General features: G+C 43.6%; 1 protein-coding gene across 1 annotated transcript in view; it reads left to right on the forward strand.

Annotated features, from left to right (window-relative positions):
* Positions 1-18,730, forward strand: part of LOC142968489 (single-stranded DNA-binding protein 3) — a 30,108-nt gene extending 11,378 nt beyond the window's left edge. Inside the window, exons 4-18 of the mRNA XM_076108369.1 lie at positions 856-940; positions 10,377-10,466; positions 12,914-12,997; positions 14,217-14,276; positions 14,369-14,435; positions 15,027-15,091; positions 15,531-15,592; positions 15,755-15,800; positions 16,216-16,251; positions 16,363-16,417; positions 16,610-16,680; positions 17,063-17,141; positions 17,255-17,283; positions 17,412-17,513; positions 18,440-18,730. Coding sequence (XP_075964484.1) covers positions 856-940; positions 10,377-10,466; positions 12,914-12,997; positions 14,217-14,276; positions 14,369-14,435; positions 15,027-15,091; positions 15,531-15,592; positions 15,755-15,800; positions 16,216-16,251; positions 16,363-16,417; positions 16,610-16,680; positions 17,063-17,141; positions 17,255-17,283; positions 17,412-17,513; positions 18,440-18,469 — 961 coding nt within the window. The 3' untranslated portion in view covers positions 18,470-18,730. The remainder of the gene's footprint in view (positions 1-855; positions 941-10,376; positions 10,467-12,913; positions 12,998-14,216; positions 14,277-14,368; positions 14,436-15,026; positions 15,092-15,530; positions 15,593-15,754; positions 15,801-16,215; positions 16,252-16,362; positions 16,418-16,609; positions 16,681-17,062; positions 17,142-17,254; positions 17,284-17,411; positions 17,514-18,439) is intronic.
* Positions 18,731-19,218: the final 488 nt, after the last annotated feature.

Consider the following 19,218-nt stretch of genomic DNA (forward strand, 5'->3'; position numbering starts at 1 on the left):
GAGTACCGTCAACTCAAATTCAGCCAGCGCGGACCCCAACGCCTCCGCCTCCGGAGCTGTGCTGTGACTGTACTGCTACACAGTGGTCACAAAAATAAGTTTAAAAAAAACGAGAGGCGAGAAGGACGTTAACATTCTTTAATTTGGTGATTTGTCCCCAACTCTGTCTCAGAATTGGCTTTGCAAGATTACGGCTGATTTTAAAACAGTAGATGGTGTTTCAGCCATTTAAATACAGATTTTTATAAATGTAATAAGAAATATCAACAGTAACACAAGCATTGATGAGTTTGGTTAAAGTACGTTTATTTAATTTAGTTTATCGCTTAAAGAAAAACATACCCCCCCTTTTCTTACTTCATTTGTCTTCAATTGTTTTTCATCACCAATAAAATGAAGCGTTGTAATGTCATATTCTACATTTGTAATGGTGCCATAGGTTTGGGTTACTTGTGGGATGGGATTTTGATGGGATTCTTCAAACTGTATTTCATAACCTAAAAATCTAATGAAATATACGTTGAAAGAAACGGGGGTATTTTAGGTTATTGAGCTTAGCTGTACATGTATGCTTTAGTGTAACAGTTCAAGTTTAGGGTAAAGAAATGGATGTAGTCAATGAGAGGTGTGTGCGTGCGTGAGCGAGTGTCTGATTGAGAGGCCCACACTGGCATTGTGTCCCTCTTGATGCTCAAGTACGTAAAAGGCAGTTTAAGAGCGCTAGGGAGATAGTGAGAGTGTATGAATGGGTTATGAATAGCTGTTATACATTTGCTTGTATTGCTCTGTATGGTAACCTTTAACCTCTCCACCCGCCCCCCCCCCCCCCCCCCCCCCCCTTTTTTTTTATTTCAGTGTATTCTGGGATTTGTATTGTGCGGCTCCAGACCGAAGGGAGACATGCGAGCACTCCAGTGAGGCGAAGGCCTTCCATGACTATGTAAGTGACAAACCATTTATTTTTCACTGTGGAATCAGTTTCTTTACATATGCAAACACTGTATATATTCTTATAGATGCATATTTAAGAGGCAGTGTGAGGATGGTGTGCACCGTTACCGGGAGTATCGTCATCAGCTGGACTTAAAACACGTTTCTCAAACAACTACAAATACCAGCTGACTACAAACTAATTTAACGACGCCAATAATGCTATTGGCATACAAATTGTAATTGATACCACATATTTGTATCGTGTATATACATACGTGTGTAAGCAGGGAGTAGGGCTGTAACTACGGTTGTTTACTTTATCGATCAATCTACAGATTGTTTTACAGATTAGTCGATTGTTTGGTGGGTAAATTGTTGTTGATATTTGACTTGACTGGAGTGAGAGAACCATAATTCTTGTCATTTTTATTCACAGCTGTAGCCTTTAACAATAGCGTAAAGGTCTGTTTACAGGATTTATTTTTTTTCCTTTTTAAATATGTGCGCGTCCTTGAGGAATAATTCGAAACCTTGAAGGAGAAATTCCTCTTTCCCCGCGTCTTGCTGCTCTCTGAGCTCGGAGTCGAGGGTCGGCTATGAAATGTCCTCTCTGGAGATTGTAGAGATTCATGTATTGCCGAGGCGCTCTTCAGCGGGATGGCCACGCGCTGTCACAGGTGCTCGTGTCCAGGTCTCCTGCAGAAGAAGTCCAGCTATTAACAGCTCCTCCACGCTGCCGAGTAATAATGCAAATACGTGTTTCTCCACCACGAGGGGAAACTGTAACTGTATCCACTCGTCTGTAAATGGCATGTGTCGTGATTGACACTGTGCGTCTGTCTTCGGCCTGTCCTCTCTCTGTGTGTGTGTGTGTGTGTGTGTGCACGCTGTATAGTGTGGGGAGATAATGGAATAGAGTTCTAATCCGGTAATCCCAGCACTGGGCCGAGGCTAAGCCAGGGATCTGTGGGTGTGTGTGTGTATTTTTGGATGGGGGGCATCTTTGGCAACCAGCCCATAGATGGAGGTTGGAGGGGCTCACTGCCCGTGTGCCAGTTAACCCTGTGTGTGTATATGTGTGTGTGTGCGTGCGTGAGAGAGACTATATAAATGCAGATGGGTGTGCTACATGGTTGCTCGCTGTCTGCTCCTAACAGTGATAAAGCGAAGGAGACGGGACCGGTTTAATTTTGGCTCCAGCCCCCTGAGGCTAGTCTCTGAGCACAGGTCCTTTTCTACTGGTTTCAAAAGAATAAGCCGGTTAGAGGCATCGGAAGAAAAAAAAAAAAAAAAGATTTCACCTTACCTCAAAAGAGTTTCTTGGTCTTTTTGAGGATTGCTAGATTGCAAGTCAGCATTTAAGAGGTATTATCACAGTTCTCTCAGCTGGTAGCAGAGACGCAGAACAGGTTTACGGTCACGGCCACAACACTGGTTATTAAAGAAAGGCAGGGGCGGAGATCTGAGACACCTGCTGGTCTGTTTATGTCGAATTTGGTAGTTGCTTTAAGACATACTGTGTGTAGCTGTAACTTGTGTTTTATCTTTCTAACACCATGTCATACATTGATTCATCAGCTGGCTTGATTAGCAGTGTTAATTCCTGAATCAGTCTTAAATCTGATGTTTGGCGTCTTCACTTGCGACTTGCTAAGCCCTTCTGTACACAAGCATTCTCTAACCTACGGTTTTCTTTATTTAATTTATAGTTCCAGTATCAATTTAACAAAGAAAAAGAATTGTGCTTAGCATTAGAATTAAGTTTATTTCTTAAAAATGTCTTTTAAAATGACGTGCTGTCATCAAAGGCAGAGTTTGAACCTGTTGTGGAAGCCGTCTGGGAAGCATTGCTGGACATTATTTTATGAGTTGTATGAGTATTATTCGTATTTGTATTCATATTCGCAGTAGTAGTAGTAGTGACAGTTGTGTGAGTGGAATGAGACACAATGGGTTTTTTGAGGAGCAACCCCAGACATGTTTTGAGCAGAGTGAAGAACACAACGTTTACCCTCCGTGTCTTTCTTTCTTTCATGCGTCTTTTTTTTGTGGAAGACTTTAAATATAAGTGATCCTATTTTTCCAGCACACCTCCCTGCTAGCATGATAGTATCCCCTGCACCAGATGTAGACGGTGGCAATAAGCCTATTTCGCGTTGTATTCTCCTCCCCTTCCTCTATGTGGGGTTGGGTTAAAGAATACGGACTAGCCTGCACCTCACCTGCACCTACAACGAGCGTATCGACATAACGGCTGGTCGCAGAAGAAGAGAGCGCAACAAGATGACGTAGCAAAAAAGAGCGGCAGACAAAACTCTATTTGTTTACCTGCACTGTTGCTCCTCACTCTTGCTTTACACATCGGCCCATGTTTGTCACTTCTCCCACTTTACTTTCTCACTCGTCTTCACTCGTCTTTCGCATTTGTGCAACTCCAGCATGTTGGCATCGTGGTTCCTTTTCTGCTTGTGGGTTCTCTGCGACACCCCCGCATCTGCATCTTTCTTCCCTCCCCCTCTTTACTATATTTCCTCCTCTCTCCTTCGCCCAATATCCCAGTCCGCCTCCTCTCCGTCTCACTCGCCTTATCGCTCACTCCCTCTTTCCCTCTCTCCTCCTCTTTTCGTACCTCTGCCCTGACCCCCTCCTCCCTCGCTCCCCCCCCTCACCACCATTACTACCTCTGTTCCCGGGAGAAGATTGATTGCCTAATCTAGCTGTTTACCCACAATGCCTAGTTGTGCCGAAGAGGAGAGGGCAGTGTAGACAACATGAAGAAGAGACAGTTAAGGTATTTGAAAATGGAGTGAGCGGGCAAACGTCAACACAACGAGAGGGGGGGGGGGGGGAGGGGTTTAGTTTTCTCTTTATTTTATGTCGAGTTACCACAGGAGATCTTATGTGTGTACATTTTACACTAAAATAAGAAAACCTATTTAAAATAATGGTTCTTACATTTTATTAAACTTCACATTTCTTCTAAAACTAAACTAACTTGTTTAGCAGTTAGTTTGATTAGATTGACATAAATATGACATTGCAATATATTAATTGTGTGTATTTAAATATATCATCTGCTTTTCTAAATATTTCCAAGTACAAACTGTATAGTATATAAGCACTAGCAACAAGTGTTTGAACACTTTTTAGTACCTTAAATAATGACACTGGTGTAATTTTTTCTGTTGATTAAATATTTAAACCCAGCTGTATTGGTTACAGTTACCGACTGTCATGCTGCAGGTTTGGTTTACCCAGTTTTTAAAATGTTTCTTAAAAAATCCATTAAAACAAATCCCACGTTATTCAGCATTTAAACAACCTGCAACTGCGACTGTGTGTCATGATTTATTCGTTAAGTCTGCTTCCATTGCCTACCTGCAGTGTTTTTTTTGGAACTAAACCGTAAGGCTAAAATAATATTAATTCCAGTTGAATCAAAAGAAGCTCCATTTTCCCAAAAGAGACTTGCTCGCATACCGCCTTGACCTCTCGTTTAGCCTCTTCTCTGCCACCGGCACTATCGGCGCTTCAGGAAAGGAAGACGTGAAAAGAGCTCCATTAAACGCGATAATTAGCTGTTTGATGAAGGAAACGCTGCAGTACACGTGTTACACAGTGTGATGTATTATTACACAGGTAAAGAAACGGCAGTGTGTCTCTTTGTGTAATTTGAAATATTTTTTGGGGGAACAGAACAAATTGGAGGATACTGTAATTCTTGATTTTGTTTCTTGACGTAAACAACATGGTGACCTAAAACACACCTGAGTGGGGTGGAGGGTCCTGATGGGATTAATCTGTCCAGCCAGTGTTGAAGTGAAAGTTTGACATGTGTGGACAAAGTGAGCGCCACTATGTTGTATTATTAATATACATGTAGCATCAGCATCCGTGCGGACGTTTTTAGAAATCTTGCTGTAGGTTTAGTTGAAGTAATATTCTTGTTCTCATTCTTCTCGTATTCTTGTCTTTGGCCCTCTCTGGAGTGTTGGCTAAGTGGATGTTGTGTCTGCAGCATGTATTAGTGCCTTCATCCGGTGTGTGCATGCATGTGTTTGTGTGTGCGTGTGTGTGTGAGCGCATGTGTGTGCACGAGGCCGCCAGTCTGGTTCAGTACTGATGCTTTGGCAGCAGCTTTTGGGGAAATGTGTGCGTGTTGTGCCAGTTTTGAGGACCAGCTGGGGTGTGTGTGTGTGTGTGTGTGTGTGTGTGTGTGTGTGTGTGTGTGTGTGTGTGTGTGTGTGTGTGTGTGTGTGTGTGTGTGTGTGTGTGTGTGTGTGTGTGTGTGTGTGTGTGTGTGTGTGTGTGTGTGTGTGTGTGTGTGTGTGTGTGTGTGTGTGTGTGTGTGTGTGTGTGTGTGTGTGTGTGTGTGTGTGCGCATTTGTTTGCATTTGTTTGTCAGATGCGACGGTGAGAGTAGCAGCCGTATCCTGTTGCTCTAGAACGAAACACACTGTTTTGACTGGGCTGATAAATTAGCCAGATCACCACAGTCAGCTATTTTTTCCTCCCGTCTCCTCACTCTCACTCTCTTCCACCCCCCCCGCTCCCGTTTCTTTCCTTCTCTCTGTGCGCTAAGGACAGCAGGTCAAGGAGACAGTGATGAGGTACATATCAGTGTGAACCAGAATGTAGATTAGTACCCTCTCCAGGCTGGGACACGCATAAATACAGACACACACACACATGGATACATGCGCCGTCTCCTCCTACCTCTCCCCTCTCTCCATCCAGTGTTTATGTCTCTGTCTTTATCCCTGTGAAAGGTATCAGGCGGAGGTCAATAATGTGTTGAGCACTATTGATCTGTCCGGTAGGTCCTATGGGTGAAAGAGAGGGAGAGGGAAATGGAGAGGGAGGGATCAATGCTATGCTGTATAGCCATCTACATACTGTACTGTACCAGCCAATCAGATCATTAGTCTTTTGTTCTCTGATAGATTGTTCATCAACATTGTGGGTTTGTACTAAGGAGGAAAAGCAAACATGGCACGGTGTCCTCGCAGGGAGCCACAACTGTGGATTAGCACGTCACAGTTTTAAAATTTGTTTTTTCCAGGAAGACGACCCTCGTGGTGACGAAAGGAGCCGGATTAAATGTATGACACGGTGCTTTGGGTTGTCTCGATTAAAGCGGAGTGAATGTTTACAAAAGGAATCAAAGGTTGTTGCTTTCTGTTGCATTTCTGAAGCGAGATCTTAAGCTGCTTCCTACAGACCGAACCGGTTTACCCCCCCTAAGGCCCTGTCCACATTACTCCGTGTGGAGTAATGTGAAAAAAAAAAACAGAGTAGTGTGGACAGGGCCTAAGAGTATCTTCACTAAAGTATCAGAATAGCTTGATACCAACAACCAACTGGTGTGTGTGTGGAAATGTGACCGTAACTGTCGCCTTATTTCCCAGAAACTTCTAAGCACTTTATGTTAATGCACACAATACGATACTAATTGCTCTTTTCCTGATGTTATTTATATGTTCTGGCAAAGAAAGTCATTCAAATGGCACATTCTTATATTAAAGCTAAAGTTGGGGGTTGTGAAGCAACAACGAGGAGCTGCAGTTCAGGTCTGTAGTCCAGATAGAGTGTTATTGATCGCAAGAAACATAAAAACCTACCTAATATTATTTTTGTGGCTCCAGGATGCTTTGACGCCGTTGTTTGTGCAGCGCTGCCGAGGAAGGCCATTAAAAAATGTCTCACGGTTTAAACAGTGTAAATATTCCCAGACATTTGAAAATGTGTGATGTCCTGTGGGTTTTGTTGAACTTTCAGCCGGCTTCAATGAAAGCAACGTATTCTCCTCCTTCCTGCTGCATGTCGGGCATTAAAGCCCTTTTTTTTTAAGTTGCGCTGCCACCCGGCGCTTCCTTTGCACAATCCTCTCCATACGTTCAGCCGGAGAATGAATAATTCAGCTCGGCTACGAAAATCCATGTTCATTATATCAACTAATTAGTGCAGCACTAATGTCTGCTGTGGATTGTCTTCTGGAACTTGTTTCTTTGCATAAAGGTATACGGTCTACCTGTGTGTTGTGTCTGCTTGTTTACCTGCATCAATGTCAACCAGACGACATTCACAGTCGATCCATCTGGATTCAAGGAGTCTTATTTTTCGAGAGTTGAAAATGGAAAAGGTAGATATAGACAACACTGTGGGCGCCACCAGAACAACTAAAAAAAGCTCCGTTTGATCCTTTTTGTATTTCCCCAGGCCAGTTGGTTTTAATAAAGACCGACTGCATACTAAACCTCCCTCTGCATGCTTCCATCATTAACAGTCTACGGCAATGACGTGACCACGTGATTGATTGTGAACACAAATCTCTCTTCTTCTTTTTCCTGCCCATCATTTCTTCATCTAACTTGCTTTCTCTCTCCCTCTCCCTCTCTCTCTCGTATCTTCTTATTCTCTCTCTCTCTCTCGTATCTTCTTATTCTCTCTCTCGTATCTTCTTATTCTCTCTCTCTCGTATCTTCTTATTCTCTCTCTCTCTCTCTCTCGTATCTTCTTATTGTCTCTCTCTCTCTCGTATCTTCTTATTCTCTCTCTCGCATCTTCTTATTCTCTCTCTCTCTCTCTCTCGCATCTTCTTATTCTCTCTCTCGCATCTTCTTATTCTCTCTCTCTCGCTTGCATCTTCTTATTTTCTCTCTCTCCCTCTCTCTCGCATCTTCTTATTCTCTCTCTCTCTCTCTCTCTCCTCCTCTCCTGGAGCGGGGGATGCCAGGGGGACAGAGTGCAGATAGGACCTGTCTCCATAGCAACAGCTTCTGCAAGCTGCTGACACCCTACTGGGGGGGGGGGAGAGATAGTACTGGGGTTGGGGCACAGGAAGGTGTGTGTGTCTATATGCTTGTGTGTGCGTGACAGTGCTGGGAAAATAAGTGAGGGGGGTCACGGAGAGGAGAAAAGATGGAGAGAAAAGTGTGCAGAAGAAGAGATGAGAGGGAGGGGGGAGGATGGAGGAGGAGAGAAAGAGGCAGCCGACCCGGCTTCTTCCCCAGGGACTCCGTGGCCTGCTCATGTTCACTAGCGGAATTAGCATAAATATGGGGGGAGGTGTGTGTGTGTGTGTCTGTTTCTTTCCCCATTTTTATGTGTGTTGGTTTGAGATAGTCGGGAGAAGAAGGGCAGCGAGTGTGTTTGTGTACATGCGTGTAATTGGTAATATGCGTTGTTGTCCAAGCATACAGTGTATGTCACATGGAAATTGTGTGTTCGTTAGGTGTGTTCGTTGTGTGTGTGTGTGTGTGTGTGTGTGTGTGTGTGTGTGTGTGTGTGTGAAAGTGAGAGAGCCCGCCCCTCCCCTGGGTATTAAACCCCCTCCCTGTTCTGGTCCTGTAGCCTGTGGTTCTCCCCTGTCTGCCTCTCTGTACTGACGGGCTGCACTTTATGAGCCTGTGATGCAACTCTTTGTGTGTTCCTATGTGTGTGTGTGTGTGTGTGTGTTTGCGCGTTCATGTGCTTTGCGTGCATGTGTGTGTTTGTTCCGGCGTGCTTATGTAAGCACTCTGAACACGCGTCTTGGTCTATGTGTGTTGACAAGAATACAGTTATATCATATTTAACTCCCGGGCTGAATCCTTCACCCCCTCTCCTCTATCCTAGACTCTAGTTTTATTTTTTCCATCTTGTTAGATTGACGTGAAGGCGATTGGAAGCAGTGGTATTATTGTTCATATGTGTTAATATGATCGGTAATAGTTAAACAGTTGGGCTACTCTGGTTTAGGTGTTTTGTTTTTGGCCCAGATCCCAATCTGAGTCCTTTAACATTGGATATCTGCCAATACCGACTCAGATCCAGTGCTTATATTTACTTAAATGTTGAATCCGACTCATTGAATTAACAATTAGAGCCTTCAAAATGTCGCCCACCTTATTTTTGATGAGCTTAATCAACGTACCGAAGGTCATGATTCAAACCTATAAAGTTGCTGAACTTACATTTTTGCCAAAAGTCTCGCTGAACGAATGCTTCTCCTGAATTTGATGTCAAACGATCAGCTAGAGAGAAGAAGTATCACTCTGCTGGAATTTGTGGAAACTACAGAAACACTCGGTCCACCCGTGGTTGTACAGCGGTGTCCGCTTTATGTAGTCAGACAGCGATCTATTAAAACACGCTCGGTTCAGCCCTGATTCCGATCCTTGGTTCAGAACATCGGCATCTATTACTCCTTCATTTTAGAATGTGCATGTACTTTGAGTACATGTAATGTTCTATGATCTACAGTATTGTTGTGTATTATATGTTGTGTATATTATAAACCTTCCGCATTCCAGCTGTCTTAAAACAGAAGCTAGTAGCCCTTAATTGCTAAAAAACAGTACAAACTCAACTTATTTGCTGATGACTTGTTGCTATTTTTTGATATAGTGTTATTCCATTAATCATATACAGGATTTAAATAATGATCGTTTTAGATATGATGATTTGAAATAAACGTGTAAAAAATTTGCCAGTTATATAAAAAATGATTTTTAATCGGCAAATGAGGCGACAAAGAAATGCTTACATATCACATTGTGATGTTCATGATTTATTTGGCATATTTAATATGACAACAGGCCTTAAATAAGATAATTGTAAACTAACAAAAGCAGTAGAAAAAAAAGTGTTTAAACTAAGATTAGGTAAATAAATAAATAATGTAAAAAAGTGAAACTCCCTTAAATGAAACAAACCAAAAGATAGAAAACATATTCTTAATATAATCTGGATATTTGAATATAAAAATGAGACGCAAAGATAACGAGGTAGTTTCTTTAACATAAAAACGAAGCACTTTGTATTATTTTGTGATGCAATACATCGCCACCTACAGACAAACCTGCACAGTTGAATGTACAAATCTGACGCATTGAAGAAAAAATGACTTTATTAAGTTATGATATTTCTCTGTTCTTTAGTTCTGTGGAAACAAGATATCGGAGAGGTTATACTTCTGCTGTTTGTTAAATAACCAAATAATAAAACAAATGTTATATGAGATGGACCATAATAAATATAATCGTATGAATCATCACATAGGTTGTAGAGGTTTTTGGCTCCGATTGGTCGATAGATCTTGTCTCTTTACAGCTTTGTGTCACTGAGACTTCATGGATGTTTCTCCCAGAGACCCGACTCTTCTACAGCATCACAAAAACACTTTCTGTAGGATTTCTCCGTGTGACTTAGCTTGTTCAGAGATGAGCTCCTTCTCTACCGCAGATTCGGGAATTTAAAGGTTTTAATAGACACTTTTCTTCATAAACTTTTAGATGGAGTTTGCTGCTATTGCAGGTGCAGACACTGCCCCCTATAGTAATATTTTGGCCAGTGCACGATGTACATAAATATCACTGAAGAGCAGATGGAGACACACACACACACACACACACACAGTGACACAAAACAGCACATTTAATCACTGCACTTGTGTGTTTCAGAGCGCAGCAGCAGCGCCCAGCCCTGTGATGGGTAACATGCCCCCGAACGATGCCATGCCAGGTGGTCCCATGCCCCCAGGCTTCTTCCAGGTATGACTTACACCCCCCCACCACCGTCACTGTCCTGTTCACACCTCCATCACCTCCGACAACACTCATCTCTGTCTCTCTCTCATTCATACACCTGACTCTCCAGAAACAAATCACGTAACGTTTAGGCAGTATTTGCATACCCTTTGAATTCCGTCTCCAGCACCTTAAGACAGTTTATTGTATCTCAAAGTACAGTATATTACTTTAATTCAGTCGCGTTTTAAAAAGTAAGAATTTTCCCACCTATTGACAACCACTTATATTCATTTTTTAAATATATAATAGTGTTGGTGTTTATGTTTGCAAGTTTGGGCAGAAACTTCAGCGATACGACAACTTGGTGAAACTTTGTATTTTTCAGCTAATTCACTGGTTTTAAAAGGGTTCATTTAGCTTAAAAAGATGGAGAATTTTCTGAACCTGTTAGAAACATCTGTAAAAAAACAAACATGTTTTTACATTTAGTCAGACATATGTTTATAACACAATGTTATCTATGTAAAACAAAAAGAAGATCAGGTGATGTATTATCGGATTATTGATGAAAATGTCAATATCGGCCTCAGAAATCCAGTATCAGTCGAGGTCTAGTAATTAAGTCCTTCATTCTAAGATCAATAATCGCGTTTGATCAGATGACACCACAAGTCCGACTCGCCCACTTGTTTTTCCCACATTTTTTCCAAACATCGTTTATTCCACTCTCAATGTTAACACCCACCCGAGCCTCTGATGCTCACACCGTCCATTCATCTGTGGCTCGCTCTCGCCGGGCTGCCCTTCGACCGATCTGTGATTCAACCATCCCGTATTCATCCTCTCTCCGCTCCCGCCGTCTCCGTCTCGGCTCTGTGAAGGGAAAGGTTTTAGTGTGGGAGATGGCTGTCTGAAGAGTGACGAGAATGAGACGCACACACAAACACAAGCAGGCCTACATGCACACACGTTCACAAACAAACGCACACACACACACACACATCCTCCATGAGGCAGTGGTGTGATGGACAGCGCTGGCATTTGGCAGGAGGCACGATAAGGTGGTGGAGAAGAGTCGGGGAGAGAGAGAGAGAGAGAGAGAGAGAGAGAGAGAGAGAGAGAGAGAGAGAGAGAGAGAGAGAGAGAGAGAGAGAGAGAGAGAGAGAGAGAGAGAGAGAGAGAGAGAGAGAGAGAGAGAGAGAGAGAGAGAGAGAGAGAGAGAGATCAGTGCCACCAGGACTGTGGCCCTGTGTTTGTTTTTGTGGCTACCTACCACTCCATTGTTTGCTTGCTGAGAACGAGGCAATGTGCTGAGAGGGTGATGAGAGGAGGGAGGGGGGGGGGGGGGTGGGATTAGTGCGAGTACGACTGTGAATAAGCACGGGGAAGGGTTGGGGGAGAGATGGTGGGGAGAGACACATGGATGTGCTATTTATAACATTGGTGGGGGAGTGAGATTGGGCGAGTGTTTGTGTGTGTGTTGTGTTCAAGGGACCACATTGTAACGGAAAGCTCCGGTTGTTTGCTGCAAATATGGCTCATATTCACGGTTACTTAATAATCTGTTCTGTTACAATAATGAGTTTTTTGACCTAAACAATGTATTTTTCGATACTCCACTATGAGAAATGTTGACATGTTGTTCTTTTCATTTAACAAAAGAGGCCACAATCTTTTTTTCTTTATCAATTAATGCGCTGATTATATTATTTGTTAAATAGATCAAACGTTCTTTTTCTTTATATACGGTCAGAAAATAATAAATCCCCTCGTCAGCTTCCCAGAGCAGGTGATGCCTTCAAATGTCTCGTTTTGTCCAATCTCCAGTTTAAGAAGAGAAGAGAAGAGGTTACTGACCGTCTTAAGACTGTTGCATAAGGAGTTATTTATTAGGGGCCGTTAACCTCTTGTCTTGGGGTGAAATGTCAGCAATAACACAGCAGTGTCCGAGAAGCTCGGGGGTTGCTTTCTTTGCTGCATTGTTAACTGAAGTAGGCTCACAATAAGCAGGAAGAAACACCTCCCAACTGTAACTTGTTTTTGTTTTTGAGCATCTTTGTGGTCTGAAGTTGCCACTAGTGCCTGTCCTGCTGCTTCTTGTCTTGTTGCAGTGAGCCTTTGGCAACGCTGCCCCCATGTGGTTGAGCAGAACACTCCACCTAGTCCTTTGACCCGAGGGTCCCATGGATCATCTCTTCCATCAAACCCACACATGTTAAAGCAATCTGGCAAAAATAAATATTTCTGTTGGGCTTTGGTTTTTTAATTGTGTGTCTTTTGTTGAGGAGTACATTATCTAACTTGCTCCTCTTCTTCCTCCTCAACCTAAAGACTCTCCCCCCCCCCCCCCCCCCCCCCCCCCTCCCCTCGCTCTCCTTTTAAAAAATGATTTTGATCGGGTAATTCCTCCAGGTGTAAAGCCCACTTTTGGGCCCTCCCCTCTCTGATATCGCTCTTCTTTCTTAAAGGGACCACCCGGCTCTCAGCAGTCCCCCCACGCACAACCCCCCCCACACAACCCCAGCAACCCCATGATGGGACCCCATGGCCAGGTAAGACTCTTTCTCTCAAACACCCCGCTCTCTTTCATTCCCACTAAATCCTCCCCCCCCCTCACCCACACACAAGCTCTTTTTCTCTCAATGCACTACTCTCACGCTCTCCTCTTCCTCTCCTACCCTGGAGCCCCGTTAGCTCTAGTTTTGTCCTGGCTAACTCCTCGTAGATGTCGGCCCCTCCGGTCCCTCCCGGCTCCTTTTTTTTTAATGAAAGCCGAGCATCCAGAGGCAGCAGGGGCCCGCTCCTCTCCAAGGCCCCAGAACCGGCAGCCCCTGTGTGGGATGAATAATTCACTCCTTGCCCCACCTCCAGAGCAGCTTGTGGGGGGTTGCACACTTATCTGCTCCTCCACTCTTAACACACACACACACACACACACACACACACACACACACACACACACACACAGTATACTCCCCTCTGCTCTGCTTACTTGTTCTTGCCACCGTATAAATAAAACAGGGGACAGGCACTGTGGACACCTCGCATATACGCACAAAACACATGGGTACACGTATGTACTCCCGCTTTACACACATATAGAAAGAGTTTTGAGTTAAACTTCCAACTAGATAAGAAAAGTAATTTATTCAGCAGCAGTAATGAACTTTCATTCTCAGTCAGCGTGTGTTTCAGCACTTCTCCAGAACAGGAGCTACAGATGCCACTGTGTGGAGTTTGTAAAGCTCGTCTTTGCCCATTAACTGCGGCAGCCCGGCTCTTCATTCTTGTGGTTTCTGGTTTCCGTCTTGTGTGCGAGAGAGTGTGGACATGCTTCCTTTAAGGCTTTTGGACGGTGTTGTTGGCCTGAGGTGTCTCTAACTACGCAGGCAGACCACAGGCCGAATCAGCTTACACCACAGCGAGAGCAGGCCGTGTGTGCAGGGAGCTGTGTGAGCGCTGTTGTTTTACACACGCACACACAAATCCATGCTTTGAGTGTGTGTGTGTGAGCAGGTATTGTTAAAAATGATAAAACACTGACTAGCTGAAGTTAATTTTTTTTATGTTTCTGGCCGGATGTGTTGATGATCTGTCGGTGTCATCTTCCATTCTCCAACTACACTGTGTCCATCTGTGTGTCCTCCGTGCTACTCCGCTTTGAGAGCTCTTGGATTTGTCAATAATGAAATTGTTGTTTTCTTTGTGTCTGTCTTTTCCCAACACTTTCCACCCTCAACCCTCCTTTCTTTCCCCCATTTGTCTCTGCAGCCTTTCATGTCACCACGGTATCCAGGTGGACCGCGCCCCGCACTCCGAATGCCAAATCAGGTACATGAGCAGCTTTTTGTTGAGTATCTGTGTTGCCAAGTGTGAAGGTGAATCGGTGTTTCAATCAGTTTCCATGTCTGTTCTTTCCTCAGCCTCCGGGGGGAATCCCTGGATCTCAGCCGCTCCTGCCAAACAGTTTGGACCCGACAAGACCGCAAGGTACGGCTGGTCCAACTCTGGTTCCCTGTCATGAAATATGTTCATTTCGTTAAGTAGACGTTGTCTATAATAGATGATGACTCTACTCGGGCTGTAACGAATAGTCATTTTCATAATTGATTAATCTTGAGTAATTCTTCAACTGAACGATTACTTCGATAGTAGTTTCCTCCAAAAAGGACAGTACTGAACACAATGTGATATAAATATCAATATATTCATTTTTGATAAATCATTCTAGGCCTTATATTGATCATTTTTAGTTTGACGCTGTAAATGTATAATCAATTTATATTATCTTTATTATTTTCAATATTAAAAATATTATATTTTTTGTACAAATTCCGCTCTTCTCTCCCGTGTGGGTTGAACCCTCGTGGGTGTGTCTGGCTCAGTGAGGGGTCGGTGGTGATTTTGGCTGCAGATTACATCTTCAGGGGCCAGCGGGTTACGACTAATGGGATTAGGATGAAGCATTGTCTGCGGCACGTCTTAATTCCTGACTTTAAGAGAGTAGCCATATGTGGATTTACACAAACACCAGTGGGTTATGTGCTGTCGGTGTGTGACTCTGTGGCTCTGCTCTCACAGGACATCCTAACATGGGCGGACCAATGAGAATGAACCCTCCTCGAGGAATGGCCATGGGCCCACAGGTATGAGTCTGAAACCACAATGACACACACACACACACACACACTTATTCATTTATTATTGAATGTCAATTGAAGATTAGACAGGACTATTTTTGTTACTGTTAAAAGTTATATTAATGTAACCAAGCTGTTATCGCATTTAACACTTTGATTTATTCTTATGAAATGTATATTACTGCCTGTGTAGGTGTGATTACTCTCACAGGCTAATATTGTATCTTTTTTTAAATTCTAGTTTCTCCTGTATCCTCATCAGAACAGTCCAGACGTGTTTGTTGTTCCGTGATGAACGTGTGATGATAGAAAATGTGGCACAAAAGGCCAAATTCAAGACAGTTAAAGACTTCTCCAAAATCAACAATAACAGCAATATTGTTGAGAATCAATAATGGCGTCTCGTTGAATGTTCTAACAAAGTTTTTAACATTTTGTCTGACAGAATTATGGAGGTATGAGGCCTCCTCCAAACTCCATGGGCGGCCCCATGCCAGGAATGAACATGTAAGTTAAAGCATCTCATACATCTAGTCAAATGGAACGACTCCTTGTGTCTTATTGCAGGTTAATCGCTGTTTATTTTTGCCTTTTCACTTAACACCATTTCATTTTCTTCTCTTCCCTTTTATTCTTCTTCTTCCTCCTTCTGTTGCTGTTTTGCCTCAGGGGTCCCGGAGGAAGAGGGCCTTGGCCAGGACCGAATGCTAACTCTGTGAGTCAGAAAGCCTCGTCCTGTATACATGCATAAAGATGTCGGGCAAAGGGAGGGGAGAAGACCTTCAGTGCCGCGCAATTACTTTTTAACAACGCAGCAAAAATCCAAATGCCATGCATATGATGTTCGGAGAGGTGTTGATTTTGCGCTGTGATTTCTGGTGTCCATCAGTCAGTTTTATCGAGGGATACTTGTGACTCTTTTGCAAGGCAGTTTCCCTGACGTCCATTTAAAAGGATATTTAAAGCACAAACTGTTGAATCAAAGACTTCCTATAGACTGAAATCAGCACACTTCATTGCTGCAGTCTGCACATTTATAAGTTCACAAAAGTAACGGGTGTTGCAGGACTGTTGTATTGCATTGTGAAGATTCACATTCAGTATCTTCTGTGTCTTCTTTCCCCCTGCAGATAGCATACTCCTCCTCATCTCCAGGAAACTATGTGGTGAGTTCAGATCTGTCAGAAACGAGAGCAGCTCTCCTGCATACGTTTAGAATTGAATTCATGTTCTGATGAGTGTAATTTTAACCTCTGTCACTGCTCGTTCCCCCCCAGGGTCCACCAGGCGGAGGAGGTCCACCTGGAACTCCCATCATGCCCAGCCCAGGTGGTGCGTCACCCAACTATGTCCCCAGCACTAACACTTATTTTAGAAATAGACGTGTCTCTCTCTTTTTTTTTTTCTCACTAAACCAGCATGAACCCCTCATCAATCAGTGTTTTTTGTACTTAGTGATCAACATTATCTCTCTATGTCATGGAACTTAAGTTGTTGTTGTTGTTGTTGTTTTTTCCCCCTCAGATTCTACCAACTCCAGTGAAAACATCTATACTATGATGAATCCTATCGGACCGGGCGGCAACAGACCCAATGTGAGTCTCACACGTGCTTTCAAGTTAACAAATGGCTCCGTAATGTTGTTTCAAAGGTTGAACTTTCCAGGCTTGAAACCGTTTCAGAAACTGCAGATTGATTTCAGGGTCTAAATTATGGATGTTGTTGTAACGATTAAAATTACGCAAACTCGCCCGCAAAAATGAATCCACTTTAAAATGGGGTTTCTAACCACATCACTGGGCACCAGCACAACTCTGCATTAGAGAAACGTAATGTTGCCACGATGGTCAGGAAATGAACCGGGGAGGGGAATAAATTAAATCATCGACTTCACCCCGAGCTGAGAAGACCGCAGAGGTCAAACATGAAAATAGTATTGCGGTCGTTTATAAGGCTTGCTCTGCATCTTGTCACCAGTTCCCTATGGGACCTGGGCCTGACGGGCCGATGGGAGCTATGGGAGCCATGGAGCCACACCACATGAACGGATCACTAGGTGAGTTTAAACACAGTGGGGCTTTACAAATCACTGATACAACTAAAACAGTGCTTTATTTTTCAGCAAGTTTACCTTGAAATACAATTGAGCCACTCCTTTCTCCTCCTCAGGGTCTGGGGATATGGATGGGTTGCCAAAGGTGAGTAAAAAAAAAAAAAATCTGATTTCCAGTAACCTCTTGTTTGCCGAGTGTTCTTCGCTTTCTACACTTTATTGTTTTGAAGACGTAGTCCGATCAATTTCCCTTTTGCCCTCTTCCTCCTCCAGAGCTCCCCTAATAACATGGGGGGCATGAACAACCCTCCTGGAACGCCGAGAGATGACGGCGAAATGGGCGGGAACTTCTTGAACCCATTCCAAAGCGAAAGTGTGAGTAGAGCGAGTGACTGGCATCTCACCACCCTTAACAGTTATCCTTGACTTCATGACAAACCAGTGCAAGAATGCAAGCAGAGGGTTCGCCTCATTTTGTGAGACAAAGCACGATAGATTTGAAATGCAAAACTTGCTTCATTGTTCCTAAAGCGCACAACAGCAAGTAAATTGAACAGAATAGTAATAAAAAAAAAGCCCGTAAAGAATATCTGATGTTCTGCTTGCATTGGAGCCGTTTACTAATCACTTCAAAATGCACTGTGTATGCATTGTGTCCCCTCTGTATCAGTGATCAGCTGATGGACACAAATGCCTAGTCTGTTTGGTTTATTTGTTGTATCCCAGGACAAATGTTTCCAGCTTTAAGAATAAAGTAGTTGCTGAAGTTTTAGACGCACATGGAGGAGGGGCGGACTGTGTACCTTGCATCGTGTCTCTTAACCTCGACCTGCAAAGCCACGGGGTGCGCAGCCTGCCATTAAAGTTTAGCTCTAATACTCTGATTCAACGAGTCAGCTGTACAGCTGGGAATCATTAGAAATATTTCAAAATAAGAGCTCTTTCGAGCCGTTATTGGTGCATTTTGACCACCACGGTGAAATGTCTTGTTTTTAGAATAAGTAAACAAGGCGATTTAGTTTGACTGTTTCCGATGCTTTGTGCTAAATACAAGTTCGGTCTGTACCAGAAGATGCTCAACACGCAGCCCTAATCATCACAAATATGACTCAATTATTACGTATTTAGTAATTATTAAGTATTGATTACTTGTGTCGGATGTGTTAGAATTGTTGAGTTCAGTCTGTGCTTCCTGTAGCTTTGCAGGGCTGGGTGTGAGCGCCCTCCTGTGTTTACATGTTGTCAGTGACGTATCCACTCATCTGTGCCCTCCTCCCCCCTCCCCCTCTCTCTCTTTTCAGTATTCACCCAACATGACGATGAGTGTGTGATTTTATTTTTTCCTCTTTTTTTTTTGTATTTGTCTTTATTTCCCCGCCCCCTATTTTGTACCCCTGCACCTGATTCTTTTTTTTTTTTTTTTTTTTTTTTGCTTTTTTTTTCTTTTCAATACAATCCTTACTTCACCTCGGACTGGACCCGCTCCCCTCCTCTCTCACACACACACACACACACCCTCTGCCACCCCCCCCACCGATACGGGATCCGCTCTCTACCCCCCCCTCTCCCCTTCTTACTCGGGAACTCTATGGCCGCACAGCCTTCTGGGACAGCCCTTGAGCATGCTGGGACTCTAATTAAGACGGGCCCTCCTGGAGCATGCAAGATGGCCGCCGGTCTGAATAGGAAGCAGTCACAGAGCAACAGGAAGAGCCTCCTCTCTGACTCCGGCCCCGGCCTCCCTGGCTTCCTGTCAGGTTCTAGACAATGAGCAAGGGGAGGAGGACAAACAGAGAGAGAGGGAGAGAGGAGACTGGATAACACAGCCCTCCCATCATGACACAGAGCTGCCTGGAAGCTTCTCAACCACGACTTTGGACTTTGTATCATCATTGTTTTAGTTTAGTTTCTCCCGACGGATTCAGTCGAGGGTCGGATGAAACGACCCCTTTCCTCCCCCCTCCCCCCACACTCTGTGTGTACATTTTTAACAGAGATGTTGTGATGATCAGTGAACTTTGTTCCCCCCTCATTTTGTTTTTTTGTGTATGTATTGTATCATTGCTATTTTTATTATTGT

The sequence above is a fragment of the Anarhichas minor genome, unplaced genomic scaffold, assembly GCF_050575085.1.
Source record: "Anarhichas minor isolate MPS153535 unplaced genomic scaffold, ASM5057508v1 ptg000040l, whole genome shotgun sequence".
Lineage (NCBI taxonomy): Eukaryota > Metazoa > Chordata > Actinopteri > Perciformes > Anarhichadidae > Anarhichas > Anarhichas minor.